The following is a 20,662-nucleotide window of genomic DNA, read 5'->3' as shown; positions in this document are numbered from 1 at the left end:
CGGTTATGTTTCTGTTTTTGAGAAATTGGTTAGCTAGTCGGTGGGAGAGTGGCTATATAAGGCCAATTGTAAATAGCTATCGAGGGGAATTATGAATTGAAAGTCTTCTTTGTACTCATTTTATTCTTATTGAATAAGAATTCTTGGATCGGAATTCCTTCTCTTTTTTTTTCGTGAATTCTCTTCTTTTCCTTGATGTTCTTCGATTGTTTTTGCATTCCTAGTTCATCCTTATCAAGTGGTATCAAAGAGCCAGGACCTTCCTTCAAGAATACATGGCTGATAATACCAGGAACCAGACAATAATTCGCGAGGTGGAAGATTGTATCAATGCAAACATTGATGCACGATTTCAGCAGCTGGATGCGAGGTTTCTTGTGCAAGATGACAAATTAAATGTGAAATTTATGGATTTCGCTGCAAACCTCAACAATTCTCTTCACGAAATGTTTTAGCAACACTCTTTGAAGAATTCTTCAACGCAGAATCATGGCAATCAGCATCAGGGTGACAAATCTTCTTCCTACTCTTGTAATACTCGTTCAGCCCATTTAGATTTTCCAAGATTCAGGGGTGAAGGAATAAAACAGTGGTTGATTCAATGTGAAACATTTTTTTTATTTATAATACTCCTGAGGATTATAAAGTGAAATTAGGGGTTGTACATTTTGAGGGGAAGGCACTTCAGTGGTATTCTGCATACGTCAAATTGGTGGGGATAGGAAATTTACCTTCTTTGCTAGAGTTTACTCAGATTTTGTTAGATAGATTTGGTTAAGTCTGTGAAGATCCTATGGCTAAACTGGTGAAATTAAGACATAAAGGGACTGTGTTAGAGTATCATGAAGCTTTTGATGTGATAGTTTTCAAGGTGGAATTGTCTCAAGAACATCAATTGCGTTGTTTTCTTGGAGGGTTGAAACAAGAGGTGCAAATGGTGGTTCGGATATTCCAACCAGATACAGTTAGAAAAGCATTTTCCCTTGCAAAAATGTATAAGTCTTCCTCTATGAATGAGGCCCAATCCAAACCTTTTGTTAAGCCACAAAAATCAACTTTCACTGCCAAACCACCCCTTCTACCTAACCCACCCAAACAACCTAATAACCCCTCCTTTAACCCTTTACCCAAAACACCAACCACTAGATATTTGACATCGGAATATATGGCTGACAGAAGATAGTAGGGTTGTGTTATTTCTGTGATGAACCCTTCACACCTGAACACAGTTTGAAACACAAGAAACTTCAAATTCATGTGCTAGAAGTAAATGAAGATGCAGCTTTACAGCATTCAAAAAATCTTGTTAGTGAAGAAGAAGGGGATCATCAGTTTGAACTATTAATATTTGTCTACGCTCTGACTGGAGTGGCTAATTTCAAAACAATAAAGGTGACTAGACAACACAACAAAAGAGCCTTGCACATCTTAATAGATAGTGGGAGCACACATAACTTCCTGGATGAGACATCAGTTAAGAAGTTGGGATGTAAATTGGAGGCAATACAACCTGTAATTGTTACTGTTACTGATGGAAATAAAGTTCAAATTTTTACTAAAGTAAAGAATTTCAGATGGTCCATCCAAAACATAACTTTTGTTTCTGACATGATGATCTTACCTTGGGCTGTTGTGATTTAGTATTAGGAATCGAATGGCTGGTGACTTTGGGAGATATAACCTGGAATTTTAATAAACTGACAATGGAATTTTATGTACAAGGAAGAAGGCATATCTTGATGGGAACTACAAGTGCAGGGCTACAAACAATTCGGAAGCAACAGATGCATAAGACCTTGTTTTCTGGTGTTCTTTTCTCCATGATAAGCCTTGCTAAGTCTGACACAGATTCCTTGCTGCATTCCTTGACTACTCACGCCACCCAATCATCCCTGCACCCTGACATTCAGAAACTACTTGATGACTACAATGATGTGTTTGAAATACCTACAGAGTTACCCCTAGCAAACCTAGTCATGATCATAAAATTCCTTTAACACAAGGAGTCAACTCTGTCAATAAGAGGCCATACAGATATGCTGTGACCCTGTCAATAAGAGGCCTAAACAACAAAAAGGATATTATTGACGAACTAGTGCAAGAATACCTTAAAACTAGAGTGATTCAACATAGCAACAGTCCTTATGCAAGCCCTGTTATTTTGGTTGGAAAGAAGGATGGAACTTGGAGACTTTGTGTGGATTATAGAGAGTTAAATAAGGGCATTGTTAAGAACAAATTTCTAATTCCATTGGTGGAAGATTTGATGGATGAATTGCATGGATCAACCATCTTCTCTAAGATTGATCTCTAATTTGGTTATAACCAAGTACGAATGAATGAAGCTGACATCTATAAGACTGCATTCAAGACACATGGAGGCCATTATGAATATTTAGTTATGCCCTTTGGGCTTATAAATGCTCTCGTAACCTTTTAGGGCTTAATGAACTCAATTTTTCAGGGTTTATTAAGAAAGTTTTTACTTGTTTTTTTTAATGATATATTGATCTACAGCAAGAGTCTCCCTGCTTATATCACTCATCTTCATCAGGTTTTAGAAACAATGAGATTAAACAGTTTATTTACCAAGCAGTCTAAATGTTACTTTGGTGTGGATAGAGTGGAATATTTAGGTCATTTCATCTCTAGAGATGGTATTGCTACAGACCCTGCAAATATTGAGGCAGTGCAGTTGTGGCCTTCTCCTCAAACTGTAAAGCAACTGAGAAGTTTTTTGGGTTTGGCTGGGTACTATAGACGGTTTGTTTACAGGTATGGTTCCATTGCTAAGCCATTGATAGAAATGTTGAAGAAGGATAATTTCTCTTGGACTCCTCAAGCCAAGGAAGCATTTCAACAACTTAAGCAGCAATTGATTAATGCCCCAGTTTTAGCAATGCTTGACTTTTCTCAACTGTTTGTGGTTGGAGTGGATGCATCTGGCCAACGGTTAGGAGCTGTTTTAGTGCAGCATAAGCATCCAATTGCTTATATAAGTAGGAATTTAAACAAGCAACAATAGTCTCTATCCACTTATGAGAAGGAGCTTTTGGCTATTGTATTTGCAGTTCAAAAGTGGAGACACTACTTACTCAACCAAAGATTTCTCATCAAGACAAATTATAGGAGTCTAAGGTACATCCTGGACCAAAGACTGAGTACTGCACTTCAACAAAGGTGGTTGGTGAAACTTATGGAGTTTGATTTTGATATTGAATATCAACAAGGTCATGAGAATGTTATAGCTGATGCTTTATCAAGAAGGGAGTTGGTGGAATGCAATACCATAGTGAGAATGGTGGTACGAACCAATTGCCCAATGGCCAAAGTTTTTAGGAAGCCGGAATTAGCTGGTCGACTAGTAGCATGGACAATTAAGCTATTCCAGCATGATATCCACTTTGAAAACTGACGCCTTCTCAAAGCTCAAGTACTTGCAGACTTCCTGAATGAATTTACTGCCCAGAAACATACCACAACCGACATGTGGAACCTGCACGTGGATGGATCCTCCAACCGAAAGGGTAATAGGGCAGGAATCATACTAAAGGGACCAAATACTATAATTATTGAACAATCCATTCAGTTTGGATTCAAGGCATCTAATAATCAAGCTGAATACAAAGTGCTCCTCGCCGGTCTCAGATTGGCAAAAGAAATAGGAGTAAAATGCATCATTTGCTGGACTGATTCGAAGAAAGTGGCCGAACAGGTTAATGAGACATATCAGGTGAAAGACTCGGTCATGCTCAAGTATTATCAAGAATTCAAGAAGATGGAGAATGATTTTGACAAGGTACAGGTTCAGCAAACACCGAGGATAATGAATGAACAAGTTGATAAGCTTGGTAGATTAGCTAGTCAAAGGAAGCTGGGGGCAAGAGATTCCTAAACCTAGCATCTATAAGCGAGAGTGTATGGACATAGGGAATATGCCTCAAAATTGGATGACCCCAATTATCCAATACCTCACCTACAAAATCCTACCAAATGATCAAGCCTCGGCCAAGAAAGTAAGAATGCAGGCAGCAAAGTACATCCTCCTCGGCAACGAGCTGTATAAGAGAGAAATTTCAACACCCATGTTGAAATGTCTTGACGAGGATCAGGCTAGCTATGTCATAAGGAAAATTCACGAAGGTATTTGTGGTACCCATTCGGGCGGATGAACTATGGCAGCTAAGATCCTTAGAGCTGGATACTTCTGGCCAACACTGTAACACCTTATATTTCTTTCCTCAATATATGATAAATTTTCATAAAAATTAATATGGTAAAGTAAATTTTCCTTCAAAACTTTCTAATAAGGAAAAGACATTGAAATGATATAAGGTTCATAGAGTAAAATTTCATTAATTCATAAGTACTTTAGGAAAACAAAGATTCTAAAGTTTTCATCAGCAATAAAGAGGAATAGTAGTTTTACAACTGTTTCAAAAGAATGCTATGGAACTGAAAATATTCATTACATAACTCAAAATAACTAAGTCCTATAGCAGTTCTCATCCATCCATGCACTGTGAGCCTGGTACTATTCAACCTGGTTTCCTGAAAAATGTTGTGTAAGGGTGAGTCTCTACCCTACCACTCATACATAACATATACATTCTTCACAAAACACATCTTATCACGATTAACGAAAACATCATGGCATTACATATCACAAGGTTATATAAAGCATATTCTCATCTCAACGCGCATTACATTACACAGATTCACAATTTCTTTTACTTTTATCAGCGCTTACCGCACCCTGTGGCCACAGTTATCCGATGCCTCTATCTCGAGGTCTTACACATTCATGTAAATAGTCGCCGGATGGCCCAATGCAATACAGATACAACGCATGCAATAGACGGCCCCTTAGCAAAGGTAATGGTCAGGAGTCAAGTCGAGAAATGAGTGTGTGGCCATGTGGTGCATTCGAACACAATATTCCGTGCACAATCCCGAATGTCACTCACCACCCTGTATTTCCCCAAGATATCCCATATCGTCTCCATCTTCCACTTCCCCAGTGTATCTCTGTAACTATTTACATCATATCTTTTTCCATCTCATACTCTTTTGAGCATATTCACATGTTCACATATGCCATTTATCATGTTTACACATATTTTTCATTATATTTCCACATACTTTTCATCATATACATCAAACCATGGCACATTCACAATACACATCATTTTTACATAAAACACAATATATTCAAACATGAAACATCCATCTCTTCGTATATTTTATATCACAAAATCATAAAATCATATCAACCATCCTCAATATACCTTATCATGCCCTATTTGAACATAATATCCCAATTTCACCATGTACTCATCATAAAATCACATAAACAACTAATTATTCTCACTTTTCACCGATTATTTCTCATAAAACAGGGATTATTTCACATATAATTACATACATGACAAGATCTATGAGAATACAAGTAATAAACATAACGAAATGATAAAGTAGAGCCCCCCTTACCTCAAAACAGAGCTTTTACAAGGATTTAACCGAAGGTTTAACTCTAGAACGGAGGTTTTCCTAAGAACATCATGAACATCTATAAGAAGAAGAGAAACGAACGGTAAATCTACTTCAAACTTAGAAAAACTTACTTGTAATCCTTTAGATCGAACGTAGAATCACAGATCTGAAGAAAAATCTAAGTTTAGGAGGTTTAGTATGGGAGAAAATGGCGAGATATGACCTTAGAACCTTTGAGAACCTTGGATAGGAGTGAAGAAATGAAAATTTTGTCTGCAACCCCCTTTTTATAGAAAATTTTCGAATTTACTGTTCACCGCCGGAAACACTGTTCACGCCGGAAACACTGTTCGCGGTAACTGTTCACGCCGGAAACACTGTGCACACGTATTGTACACGGATTGTACGCATACTGTACGCGGATGTGACGTCATCCATGACGTCATGCTGATGCCATTGATGACGTCATCGTCACTGTACAAAGGCGGTTCACTGTTCATACGCGTTTTACTGTTCATAGACACTGTTCATAGGCAGTTTTACTGTTCACTTTTTTTTTTTATTTTTATTTTAAATTCTATCCAAATCTATTCCAATTATACTTTAACAAACCTCATTTTATTTAAATCAAAATATAGGATGTTACAAACACTCTCCCAAGACTGTCATATATTTGTACAGAAGTGCATCCCTTGTCAAAAGCATAGTCCTCAGTTGCACCAACATGCTAACACCCTTCACCCCATCAGTTCTCCTTGGCCCTTTTCCATTTGGGGAATGGACCTTCTCGGTCCTTTTCCCTTGGCAAAAGGGTAGTGCAAATTCCTGATCATCATCGTAAATTACTTTACTAAGTGGATTGAAGCTGAGTCACTCGCCACCATAACAGCCAACAATGTACAAAAGTTTACTTGGAAAAATATCATCACACGTTTTGGTCTCCCTAATGCCTTAATTACAGACAACGGGTTGCAGTTCACAGACTGCCGGTTTAATGAATTCTTGGAAGGGCTTCACATCAAGCATAGGGTTACATCCGTTGAACATCCTCAGACTAATGTTCAAGCCGAGGCTGCCAACAAGGTCATCTTACATGAACTAAGAAGAAGATTGGGATCTGCAAAGGGAGAATGGGTAAAAAGGTTGCCCGAGATCTTATGGGCGCAGTGTACGCCACAAACAGCTACAAAGGAGACACCCTTTCGGTTGACATACGGTACTGATGCCATGGTGCCAGTTGAGATTGGTGAGCCATTGTTTCAGAGACAAAACTTCCAGGAATCGACCAATGATGAATCCCTAGCCGTCAACCTTGATTTACTGGAGGAAGTACGCGGTCAAGCGGCAATAGTGGCCGAGGCTAGTAAAAGAATAATGTCGAGGAAGTTCAATTCTAAAATTAAACCAAGATAATTCTACGTGAACGACTTGGTGTAGCGGGTAACCAGAGAAGCACGCCGAGACTGATGCGAAGGGAAATTGGCAGCCAACTTGGAAGGACCTTTTCGGGTAGCAGCGAGACTAGACAATGGAGTATACAAGTTGGAGACGTTAGAAGGAAAGCTTATACCGAGAACTTGGAACGCCACGCACTTGAAACATTATTTTAGTTAAATGCATGCAACTTGTAATTTGTGCACTCTTTTTCTCGCCCAGGTTTTGTCCTCTTAAAAGAACGTGAAAAGGGGTTTTCCTAGGAAGGTTTTTAACGAGGCACCTTATCAATGAAATACTTCTTCTCAGCTATTCAGTTTTTATCTGTCAATAAAATCTCTCCAGCACTTGATTAAAACTGAAATAATTAATTCCCTCCCGAGTACCCCTACTCGGACAAGGATGAATCATTATTAAAATTCCCTCCCAAGTACTCCTACTTGACTAAGGTTGAATCAATTAATTCCCGCCCGAGTACTCTTACTCGGACAAGGATGAATCCATTATTAAAATTCCCTCCCAGGTACTCCTACTTGGCTAAGATTGAATCAATTAATTCCCTCCCGAGTCCCTTACTCGGCCAAGGATGAATCTATTATTAAAATTCCCTCCCAAGTACTCCTACTTGGCTAAGGTTGAATCAATTAAATTCCCTTCCGAGTACCCCTACTCGGCCAATAATGACAAACAAGTATTCACTGTTGAAGAAATTTCATTTATTGGTTATAACCGTTCGGTTTGGTTGTTTTTGTATATAAAAGTACACAAAACATAACAAGAAAAGAATTGAACCTGTATTCATAGTTGGAACTTCGATTACAAAATTTGGGCGCTATCGGCCCATGAATACAAAGAAAATCAAAAACCTAGTTCTAAATTCCCTCCTCTCCGGCATTAGGACCGGGTGCGTCAGGACTGGGGCCCTCGGTACCGAGAGCATTGTTATTAACTTCTATTTGGCAGGGAACTTCAGTGTCAGGCTCTACATTATCATCCACTTCATTATATGGTAAGAACTTGCCACCGAAGAAGTCTTTGGTAAGATCAAAACAGAAGTCAGCTGACACTTGGCAGAAACCATAGCATTGACGAACTGCATGGTTAAAGCCTGACTCATGTTCGATAGCTACTTGGACTGAACACTTGTCAGAAAAGGCCTTCAGCTCAGCATCAACCTTTTGTCTCTCAAGACTCACTGCCTCTTCCTTTTCAACAGATTTGACCCTTAAAGCCTCCTCCATTCCCAAAAACTTCACCCTGAAAGCCTTCATTTCTTCCTCTTTAGCCCGTAGGGCTTGCATAGTAGCCTGGAGCCGATTCTCCACTATATGATAATGTTCCTTGTATTGAACAACCTCGGCCTCCAAAGCTTTATTGGTCTTAGCAAGATTTAGCCGAATTTTTTCATTATCTGTTAAAGCTTGCTGAGAGGTAGAGTACTCATTTTACACCCTCCTCATCTCCAGTGTGGGCTCCAGTGCTAGTCTTCAAAGCATCATTATGGATCGAATTTGAAACTCCGCATAGCATCGCCACAGAGACTCGAGGACCAGGTTGCTGACTGCTTCCTTTCCTGCATCTGAAAGTAAGTTAGGCGCAACCACTTGTCCAGCATGTACTCCTGGGATGAGGAAGGTGTCGGATAAGAAAGCTGGAGGAATAACAGAGTTTGAAGAGCTGCTAGTCCTAACCATCAAGTCACCTTGGGCTTGACTTCGTGCCCCCTCTGAACCACTCGATCTACCCGAGTAGGAATGCTTCCTCTTTTTCTCCCTCTCGGCCTTTTTTTCTTTGCTTTTCTCCTTTTCCTTCTCCTTTTCTCTACGCCTCTTGGGCTGATTCTCTGCAATGACAAGGTCTCGGGGAGGAGGACGAGGCCTGGTTACCTTTGGTATATGGTCGATTTGAGGGTTTCGGTGCTCCTCAATGGGTGTTTTTTTAGGAGCCCTAGTCTTCAAGGTCTGACGATAGGTTGGTACTTAATACCACGTTGAGCCATCAGACCTACAATAAAAATAAAGAGTCAAATCAATACAAATTAATTCAAAAAACTAAACCATAGGGATGAAACACACCATCCATGTCCAGGCGAGGATGAGGAGATTTTCACACTAAGAGTATGTGTCGGGCAAGAAGCTCTCGGGGAAGAGATTTCAAATAATCAAAGGCCGATAACTCTCTAGCCGACAACAGGTCCTCTGAAATCCAGTCGTACCGGCGAGGCACTCGGGTCCAGTGGAAGGGAAAGAGGGGATTATTTTCACTATCAAAGAAAAAATTTCTACCTACAGGATGGACGGTTACTTTAAAGTAGTCGGTCTTAAAACCCTTAAAAGAAGAAGCGTAAGGCTTGAATAGTGGCAATTCCGGTTGCCTTATTAAAGATACCCACCTTGCTAAATCTGAAGGACGAGTACAAAAGAAATGAAGAAATAAACCTACACTAGGTTCTATGTAATGAAATTTACATAAGACTCTAAAAGCTTGGATAGTTGCCCATCCATTCGGATGGAGTTGTGTCGGCGCTACATTTAAAACCCTTAACACTCCCATTTGGATGTCGTCTAAAGGTAGCTTTATACCTAATTCTCTAAACATATACTCATACATAAAGAAGTTGTTGGCCATCCCGGCACCCCCTAAAAAAACAAAATTCGAGTTTCCGATTTCCTCTACTAGGCAAGGGTTAATGGATGTGGGGTAGGGATCAGAAGGTTCCTATAAGGAAATGTCAATATGGTCAACAAAGGATTGAAGACTCTTATTTTTTCTAAATCGGGAGAAGTAGGCGGCTACTTCACCGTGCACCCACTTGTATCCAGGAAGTACACAAGAAGGGAATACTGGTTTTTCCTTAGGGGGCTTATGCTCGGTAGGGGCTCACAAAAATCAGAAGTAGCGAACTCAGACGATTCGACCACGTCATTGCGTTCTCTTATCTCTACTTCATTTACCCCACTCAATCTTGAAGAAATTTCCAACCCCCTTCGGTTCTGTCAGCATTCTGACCATCGACACTAGTCGGTCTAGATGAATCTGACAGCGAGTCCTCCCATTCCAAGGATTCAGCCATGATAAAATAAGGAAGGGAAAAAGAAAACTAAATGTACCTCACAGGTAGTCGGTTCGGAAGAAAGAGAGGAAATTTGAATACCCTTCGATTTGGAGCAACAGTATATACTTCTCGGCTCAGAGAAAAAGTGAAGAACAAAAAACCTGGACCACCATGTACTTATAGGGTTTAGGGTCCTCGGATATGTGAAGGGTCGCACCCCTTCCAGACCGACAGATCTCTTTTAGATCAAACGGTTGAGATCGAGCACCCTTTCGTTTCATATGCGCATATCGAGGAAACCCTAAAAACCTGAAGTTCTAGAATGATCTTTTTTCTTTATTATTTATTTTTATTTTTATTTGTATGATTTTTCATTTTTTTCTTCTTTAGTCTACGACACTTTTTTGAAAAATCGAATACTCCTTTGATATGCACTCTCGCCCACTAAATATGACTTCATATACCTTAAACGAATACCCTATTCGGCCTACTTACATTCCTAAGACCGAATACCCCCTCGGTATTTCTGCCCTCCCTATAAACCGAGTACGCCCTCATCTACATGTGCCTAATACTTGTCTATTTTCAAGTCCTTACCTCGTACCTCTTCAGGCTTGGGGGCTAGTGTACTGAATAGGGAACTGCTCGGTTCTACATTTAGGAAAAGGAAACTGAATACCTATTCGGCCCAGTTTGGTCGAATACCTTATTGTTAGGATTAAAAGGTAATTAACCCAATTAAGGGTAATAATCAAAGCATTATCTACTTTAAGTAAAGGGCCATAATCAAGGCTGACTCAGCAGGCCCATTGGCTCATAAACAATGCCTATAAAAAGAAGGTAGGAAGTATAGGTAAATGGTTGACTTCTCATTATAAAATAACATTTATTACTCAGAACCGATTCCTGACTTCAGTATCAGAGTGCCTTTTGTAGATATCCTCCCCACGTCAGTGACAGTCAGGAGGACGTCATCGTTTCAGAACAGAGACTGGAAGACTAGTGTTTCCCTAGTAGGAACAAGGCCAATCGTAAATAGCTATCTAGGGCAATTGTGAATTGAAAGTCTTCTTTGTACTCATTTCATTCTTATTAAATAAGAATTCTTGGATCGTCCTTCTTCTTTTTTTTTTTCTGTGAATTCCCTTCTTTTCCTTGATGTTCTTTGATTGTTTTTGCATTCCTAGTTCATCCTTATCAAAATCAATTTCATAAAATGCTAATGTTATAGCAATAAATTGAAAAAGGTTGTATCAGTTAATACCTGTATCATAGCCAAATAGAAGATCTCCCATGCCAACAAATAAAGCAAGGCGCATAATGTAAGGTGAACCAGTTGCTCTGTGACAACATTATGTGAATTCGGCTTTGCTTGCACTTTGGGGACCCCCTTTCCATACTTACACGTTAGCTAGCGACTGTGAAAAAGGTATTGATTGGTTAATGCAGCTTCAATCATTCACAGGGAAGTGTTTGTGCAAAAATCAATCCCAAACCAAATCAATGTCCCTCACTGCTATTAAAATTATGAAACATGTCACCTTGATTTTCTCTTTCCTTTACCTGCATTCCTCGCTTTTCCCCTTTCGAGAAATCAGATCCGCTATAAGTTGCAGTGTGTGTATGTGCAGTTCTGAATTCTACCATTGAAATCAGTTCCAAATTCCCGTTTCATAAAATTGATGGAATTTTTAATAGTGGATCAAAAAATTACATTTGAATGTGTTCAGCGATAAATATTAAAGGCTGCACCAGAGTCCCCAATAGAGACGACAAAATCTCAAATCCTGTAGTTTCGCTTGAAATTGGGCGAATTTAACTACTTATCGTTGTCTCACAATTTCGTGACGAATTTAGTGTATTTCATCTCTTTGTTATACGATATTATATAAATATATGTGTTGAGTTTTATAGTATTTTGTCTCTGTTTTAGATGAATTAAATAAATACAAAATATTAATTTCATTTATGTTAAATATGAAATACATGCCTATGTGATAAAAATTTACCTTAGATAAAGAATTAATTTAATTTTTAATTTATTTTAATAATTATTTTTTAAAATAATATTATTTAAATCATTAAGCCGCTATTGTATCTTAAAATTGCTTCTTCTTCTCTTGACATGTAATAAAAAAAATAAAATTAACAACTCGAGAGCAATAGAAAAATCTATATTTCAAAAATATTAATTGAATAACTGTTTTATATCATTTAAATGTTAAATCAATTAGAAATTTTGAAAATTCACATAATAACACGTTACTTATTAAAATAAATTTAAATTTTGCTCAAAACGTGTCTGGAACCGTAATATTATTTATTTGGACGCTGAAATTCTAGTAGTATTATAAAATTAGAAAAAAAACAAAAAACAAAGACAGACATCTTGAATCACTGACCCGTGACATTGGTACATCACGACCACCACTGATGTCTACGTGTCTCCAAAGCTATCCACGCTCTACCTCAAAAACCTTGACACCACCAATCTTTTTTATTTCTATATTATAAATTTTCAATAACAATTTATTTGCATATTATAATTTTCAGCTTTTATTTTTTACAGGAGATAATTTTGATACTATTTAATCCTCTTCATATAATCTGTTTTGTTTATTTTATGAAACAGGTTTTACGAAATTTTATGCTAAATTAATTATTTCTTTAATATAGGCATTTAATATTCTTAAATTATGTAATTAGGATATAAATTTTTATCAATATTATATTAATGAAGTATCTATAATCTTCGTCAAAATATATTTTATTAATTAAATTATTTTTATTTTAAAAAAAACTTGCCCATATTTATTTTAGTTTAATTTTAATTATCATAAAATAATATTTAAAATATTTATAAATTCATATGTTTATATTTCATATATATTTATAAATAATATAATATCATATATTACAGGAGATAATTTGTTAGGAGCGATGGCCAAAAATAATAATTGGGGAGAGATATTTATGAAAGCAAATATCAGCAGTGAAGAGTAATTAAATGAAGAGAGAGAGCATGAAAAAACAATTTAATGTAATGTTTAAGAGTGGAAGAAAAACGATAATGTAAAAATGGAAATTCCCTACCTCCACCGAGTTCAGGGCCCCACCTAACTCGGTCCTCAGCACCGGGCTCTTGTTTCTATCTACCCATGTCTCACCACATTCAGTACCTACTTTTATTATTATTTCACGCTCCTCTTTTTCATTTTAATCATACAAATTTAAATAATCAATAAATTATTAGGAAAATAAGTAGAACGAAGACACACTCTTCCTCTTTTCTCCATTGTTTTCTGTTCTTTCCTGGAAAACAACTGTCTTCAAACCTCTGGTCAGGCGTCCTTCTTGTTGATTTGCTGATAAGGAGAATACCTGCAAAAGGCACTCCGATGATAAAGTCAGGATTCGGTTCTGAGCAATAAATGTTATTTAATGATGGGAAGTCAACCACTTACCTGTATTTCTTACCTTCTTTTTATAGACATTCTATTGGGCTAATGGGCCTGAGTCAGTTTTTATATTGAGGCCCATAGTATTTTGATTATCTTTAATTGGATTATTTACCTTTTGATCCTGACGAGGGGTACCCGGTTTAGTATGCCGAGCAGTATGCCGAGTAGGTATTCGGTTTCTTTTTCCTGAGAGTGGAACCGAGTTGGTTCCTTTCCTAGTACACTAGCCCCACAAGCCCGGCGAGTTGCGAAGCAAGGGCTTAAAAATGGAAATGGTAATATTAGAATAGGTATTCGGTTGAAGTGCTTATTACTGTACCGAGAGGGTCATTTGGTTAGGGTGAATTACAATGCATTGTGGGGGGTGTCCGGTCTCGAGTGATGGTAACGTTTGATGTATTGAGTTTTACACTGAGGAGTAATCGGTTTAGTAACAACACGATATAGGCCGAGATTATAATATAAATAATAATTTTGCGAAAGAATTTTCTAGAATGTTGGTTTTGAGGATTTGTTAGAGGGTATGTGAAACGAAAGGGTGCTCCATCTCCTTCGTTGATCTGAAAAGGATCTGATGGTTCGAAACGAAAGGGCGTCTTTTCATTTGCCCGACATCAGTCCCTTATAAATATGTGGTGGTCCCTGCATCCCTTTCTTACTCTTTTGCTCTGTGCCGACCCCTGCATATCTTTGCTCCAAACTGACGAGTGTTCAAAGATTTTAGGCTTTTCTTCCCTACCGACTGCTCGTAAGGTGCGTTTCATTTTTTCTTTACTTCTTTTCTATCATGGCTGATCGTATTGAGTGGGAGGATTCCCTATCGAACGCCTCAGGGCCGAGTACCCTTGAGGTTGATATTATAAATGGAACCGAGGGGAGTGGCGAAGTTTCGTCTATTTCAAACCGGAGGGTTGAAGAGGCACAGGTCGGCGAAGGTAGTAGCGAAACCGAGACATCATCGTCAAGTGATACTGACGCTCCTGAACCCCTTCCTAGTACTAGTCCTCCTCGGGAAAGGCAGGTGTTTCCTCCTTGTACGGCGCCTGGTTATGAGTGGGTGCATAGTGAGGTGGCTGCCTACTTTTCTCGTTTCAAAAGAAATAAAAGTCTTCAATTCTTTGTAGATAACTGTGATATTTCTTTATGGGAGGCTTGTGACCCGTCTATACACCTTGACCCCTGTAAAGGGGACGAGGGCGAGAACCCACATTTTGTTTTCCTGGGAGGTGTCGGAATGGCCGACACCTTCTTTATGTATGAGTACATGTTTAGGGAATTAGGTATCAGGCTACCCTTTGACGATTTCCAAACGGGGGTTTTGAGAGTATTGAATGTAGCGCCAACACAACTACACCCGAACGGGTGGGCGGCAATTCAAGCCTTTAGGATACTTTGCAAGTTCCATTATATAGAGCCTAGTGTAGGTCTTTTTCTTCATTTTTTTTGTACATGTCCATCTGACCTGGCGAGGTGGGTATCTTTAATAAGACAACCCGAGTTGCCCTTATTTAAGCCATATGCGTCGTCTTTTAAGGGTTTCAAGACCGGTTTCTTCAAGGTAACCGTGGACCCTGTAGGTAAAAATTATTTTTTTTATAGCGAGGACAATCCTCTATTCCCTTTTCACTGGACTCGGGTGCCGCGCCGATACGACACATTCCCTGAGGATATGTTATCGGCTAGAGAGCTGTCGGATTTGCAATTCTTGAAGTCCCTTCCCCGGGACATTCCTGCCCGACATGTAGTCCTCGTCCTCAAGTCTCCGCGTCCTTGGTGGGATATGGAGGGTATGTGTTATTTCGTTTCTGACTTGTATTTGGAATTGAGTTATATTGATTTGACTTGCTATTGTTAATGCAGGTTTAATGGCTCAGCGAGGTGTGGATGTGCCGACCTTCCGACGCACTCTGAAGCAGAGAATGCCAGAGGGAACGCCCGTTGAGGAGCATCGCCATCCTCAAATTGACCAACTGCCCGAGGTGCCAGAACCTCGCCCTCCTCCTCAAGATTTTGTTCCAGCCAAAGGCCCCTCCAAGAAACGCAAGGACAAGGGCAAAGGCAAGGAGCCCGAAAGGGAAAGGAAGAGACGGCATGCCCACTCGGGTGAGCCTGGCGGCGTTCAAGGGGCTCGGAGTCAAACCCGAGTGGTAGCTGCTGGGGAGGGAAGCAGTTCTTCCCCTGTAGTTCCCTTGGACATGCTGGCCGAGGGCTTCCTGGTGAACGGGACACATGCCGGTCTGCTTGCTGCTCCAAACCTGTTATCTAATGCAGGGAAAGAACTGGTCGGCGGTCTGGACTACGAGTCGCTGTGGCGCTACTACGCAGAACTTCATGTTCGGTCCACCGCAATGCTCCGAAGGCTAGTTGTGGATCCTATTCTCGAAGTTAAGAAGTTAAAGGCTGCCTATTCGGCTTCTGAAGAGGCTTTGGCCGAGAGTAGAGAGATTCAAGCCAGTCTGGACGAGACCGTTTAATCCCTGCAGGGTCAGGTTAACCAATACAAAGAGCACTTTCAAATAATGGAGGACCGAGTACACGCAGCCGAGGAGGTGGCGAAGGTCAGGGGGGAGGAGATGGAGGCGTTAAAGGCAAAGTCCTGTCAAATGGAGGAGGCTTTCCGGGCCAAATCTACCGAGATGGAAGAAGCCTTGGCTCTGGAGAGGCAAAAGGCTGAAACCGAGATGAGGAATTTTGCCGAGAAGTGTTCTCAGCAAGAATCCTACGAGCATGAAGCCGGTTTTAACCATGCTATTCGCCAGTGTCATGGGTTCTGCCAAGTACCGGTAGACTTCCATTTTGACATTACAAAGGAATTTTTTGGCGGGAGGTTCATTCCTTACACCGAGGTTGAGGACGATGTAGAACCTGACGTCGAAGTGCCGAGACGCCTCCCTGAGGATTCTGCCAACCCTGCGGCAACTGCTCCCGAGGCAGCGGAAAGGATAGAAAGTTAAATTATTCGCCTTGTGTATTCATGGGTCATTAGTGCCCACATTTTGTAACTTGTTATTTTGAAATAGAATTTTATCCTTCTTTCTCATGCTTTGTATCTTGTCACACAACTTGCACTAATATAGGATATGTTTAATATACCCATCCTTAGCCGAATAGGGGACGAGGGAGATGATTTCGTTTTAAAAATTCAGCCTTAACGAAATGATAACTAAGAGGAACTCGTAGTTCGTTAATTTTGACCGAGTGGGAGTATTCAGGATTGAGATATTTCGACCTTTGGCCAAGTGAAACTTGGGAGAGAAATATAATTGTTTCATCCTTGACCAAGTGGGGGTATTCGAGAGGGGAATATAGTTGTTTCATCCTTGACCGAGTGGGGGTACTCGGGAGGGGAATATAGTTGTTTCATTCTTGACCGAGTGGGGGTACTCGGGAGGGAAATATAGTTTCATCCTTGACCGAGTGGGGGTACTCGGGAGGGAAATATAGTTTCATCCTTGAACGAGTGGGGGTACTCGGGAGGGAAATATAATTGTTTCATCCTTGACCGAGTGGGGCTACTCGGGAGGGAAATAATTCAACCTTGGCCAAGTGAAACTTGGGGGGGGGAATGGTGCTGGAGAGATGTTTAGTGCATAAAAAACCGTATAGGTGAAGAAAGAAAATTTTATTGATTAGGTGCCTTGTTAAAAACCTTCTCAGGAAAATCCCTTTTCACTTTCTTTTAAGAGGATAAAACCTGGGATAGGAAAAGAGTACACCTGTGCACGTATTACAAGGTTTTAGCTATAATAATGCTTTAAATGAGTGACATTCCAGGTTCTCGGTATTAATTTTCCTGCCAAGGTTTCCAACTTGTATGCTCCGTTATTTAATCTTGCCGTTACCCGAAAGGGGCCTTCCCAGTTAGCTGCCAACTTCCCTTCTTGTCGATCTTTGCGCGCGTCCCCGGTTACTCTCCATACCAGGTCGTTTTTGTAGAATTGTCGTGGACTGATTTTGGAGTTGAATTTTCTAGCCATCATTCTTTTACTAGCCTCGGTCATAATGGCAGCGTGGTCACGTATTTCATCTATCAAGTCCAGGTTGACTACCAGAGCCTCTTCATTGGCCGATTCTTTGAAATTTTCTCTCCTGAATGAGGGCTCTCCAATTTCTACCGGTACCATGGCATCAGTACTATAGGTAAGCCGAAAGGGGGTTTCTTTTGTTGTGGTCTGCGGCGTGCACCGATAGGCCCATAATATCTCAGGCATCTTCTCTACCCATTCTCCCTTTGCCGAACCCAACCTCCTTTTTAATTCATGTAAGATTACTTTGTTTGCAGCCTCGGCTTGGCCATTCGTCTGTGGATGTTCAACAGATGTAACTCGGTGTTTGATATGCAGGCCTGCCAAGAACTCGTTGAATCGACGGTTTGCAAACTGAAGCCCATTATCTGTAATGAGTGCATGAGGGAGACCGAACCGTGTTATGATGTTTTTCCAAGTGAATTTTTGTACGTTGTGGGCCGTGATCGATGCTAGGGGTTCGGCCTCAATCCATTTGGTAAAGTAGTCTACGGCAACGAGGAGGAATTTACATTGCCCTTTTGCTAAGGGAAAAAGACCGAGGAGGTCTATTCCCCAAATAGCAAAGGGCCAAGGAGAGCTAATGTGCCGAAGGGTATCGGCGTGTTGGCGCAGGTGAGGGCCGTGTTGTTGACAGGGAATGCATTTTTTTACAAACAACTGACAGTCTTGAGTTATTGTTGGCCAGTAATATCCAGCTCTGAGCACTTTGGCTGCCATAGTTCGTCCGCCCGAATGGGTTCCACAAATACCTTCATGGATTTCTCTCATCACGTATTTAGCTTGATCGTCTTCTAGGCATTTAAGCATGGGGGTGGAAATTCCTCTTCGATACAATTCTTTGCCGAGAAGAAGGTATTTGGCTGCATGTGCTTTAATTTTCTTAGTTGCTGCTGCGTCCTGTGGGAGACTGCCATCAGTGAGGTATCGGACGAGAGGGGTCATCCAATTATGAGATGAATTTTCTATGTCCATGCATTCTTGTTTGGTGACACTAGGTTGGGGGATTTGTTGGTGAACCATGCTCTGCAGTTGCCCTGGTTTCCGTTGGCTTGCCAGCCTAGCTAGCCTGTCAGCTCGTGCGTTCATATTTCGGGGTGTGTACCAAATACATACCTCCTCAAACTCGGCTTTTATTTTCTTAACCTCCTGGTAATATTTAAGCATGACCGAGTCCCTGATCTGATAGGTATCGTTAACTTGTTCTGTTACGATTTTTGAATCGCTCTAAGCAGTAATGAGTTTAACCCCCATTTCCCTTGCTAGCCTGAGACCGGCGAGTAAAGCTTCATATTCGGCTTGATTGTTGGATGCCTTAAATCCGAACCAGATAGACTGTTCAATGGCGAACGCATTCGGTCCCTCAAGAATGACACCCGCTCCACTTTCTGTTTAATTTGATGACCCATCAACGTGCAGATTCCACATGTCTGAAATGGTATTATGTTGTGTAGTAAACTCGTTGATGAAGTCGGCTAACAGCTGGGCTTTAAGGGGGCGTCGGTTCTCGAAATGAATGTCATATTGAGATAATTCAATTGTCCATGCCACCAACCGACCAGCCAATTCTGGTTTCCTCAAAATTTTGGCCATCGGACAATCTGTACGTACTACCATTCGATGGCTCTGAAAGTAGTGTCTTAACCGACAAGCTGTGTGGACTAAGGCAAGTACCATTTTCTCCATTAACTGGTACCGAGATTCAGGACCTTGAAGTGTCCTGCTAACAAAATATACGGGGTTCGGTTCGGGTGTTTCTTGAAGTAAAACCGAACTGACGGCGTGATCAGACACGGCCAAATAAACAATCATTTCCTGATTTGGTGTTGGTTTAATCAACACAGGCGGTGCTGCCAACACATGCTTGTATTGTACAAAAGCGTCCTCACATTCATTGGACCACGCAAATTTTTGCGATTTCTTCAACAATTCAATGAAAGGCCGAGACCTTTCTGCCATTACTGGCAAGAATCTAGCCAGGGCTGCAATCCGCCCGGTCAGTCGTTGCACGTCCTTGACATTGCGGGGGCTGGCCATGTCGATGATGGCTTTACATTTGTCAGGATTTGCCTCAATCCCCCTTTCGGACAACATGAAGCCCAAGAATTTACCGCCAGCTACACCAAATGTACATTTTTCAGGATTGAACCTCATACCATGTTTTCTGGCTTCTCCGAATACCTCCTCTAAGTGGTCAAGATGTTGCTTCAATGCAAGGGATTTAATTACCATGTCGTCTACATACACCTCCATGCATTTACCCACTTGTTTTTCAAAAATTTTGTTCATGAGTCACTGGTATGTTGCTCCTGCGTTCTTCAAACCAAACGGCATCACCCGATAACAAAAATTTGCAGAATTTGTGATGAATGCTGTTTTTTCCTCATCCGGGGGGTACATTCGTATTTGATTATACCCAGAATAAGCATCCAAAAAGCTCAGTATTTTGTGACCAGCAGCACCATCGACCAAGGTGTCAATGTTTGGTAGGGGGTATGCATCCTTTGGGCATGCTTTATTGAGGTCCGTGAAGTCCGTGCACATTCGCCATTTGCCATTGGCTTTTTTGACCATGACAATGTTGGCTAACCATGTTGAATACCGGACCTCTCGGATGAAGCCAGCCTGTATTAGTTTGTTGGTTTCTTCTCTTACCGCTTTTGCTCTATCACCACCAATTTTTCTCCTCTTTTGAGCTACCGGCTTGGCTCCTTTATAGACCAACAAGTGGTGACATAGAAATGCTGGATCAATGCCAGGCATATCCGAGGCTGTCCAAGCAAACAAATCGGAATTATCTACTAGTATCTTTTGGAGAACGGCTTTCTCTTGTTCGTTCAAACCGATCCCTAAATACGCAACTTGTTCTGGCTTTGCTCCTAGTTGGAAAGATTGCTTGTTTTCATTGGGCTCGACTCGATATTCCTCATCCACCCTAGGATCGAGTTCAACATCCAACTCTTCTTCCAACCGAGGGGATACAATATTGACATCCCGGGTATTCCCCTGAAAGAGCTTAAGGCATAAACTTGCGAAGTAACATTCCCTGGCTGTTTTTTGATCGGCATGGACGGTAACAATTCGGCCTCCTTCAGATGGGAATTTCATGGCCAAGTGCGGAGTGGAAACTACGGCCTTCAATTTGTTCAGGGATGGTCTACCGAGTAGTATATTATAAGATGTGTTCGCGTGTA

The 20,662-nt window shown here is 40.6% G+C and overlaps 1 protein-coding gene across 1 annotated transcript; it reads left to right on the top strand.

Moving 5' to 3' along the window:
• Nucleotides 1-3,935: 3,935 nt before the first annotated feature.
• LOC113874287 lies at nt 3,936-6,906 on the top strand. Its single transcript, XM_027512524.1, has 2 exons — nt 3,936-4,143; nt 6,455-6,906. Exons 1-2 carry the CDS (start codon nt 3,936-3,938, stop codon nt 6,904-6,906), a joined length of 660 nt encoding a protein of 219 aa, XP_027368325.1.
• The last annotated feature ends 13,756 nt before the right edge of the window (nt 6,907-20,662 follow it).

Source organism: Abrus precatorius, unplaced genomic scaffold (assembly GCF_003935025.1).
Source record: "Abrus precatorius isolate BTA unplaced genomic scaffold, Abrus_2018 Scaffold8, whole genome shotgun sequence".
Taxonomy (NCBI): Eukaryota; Viridiplantae; Streptophyta; class Magnoliopsida; order Fabales; family Fabaceae; genus Abrus; species Abrus precatorius.
The sequence above is the reverse complement of the archived record's forward strand: the minus strand, read 5'-3'. Positions and strand labels throughout refer to the sequence as shown.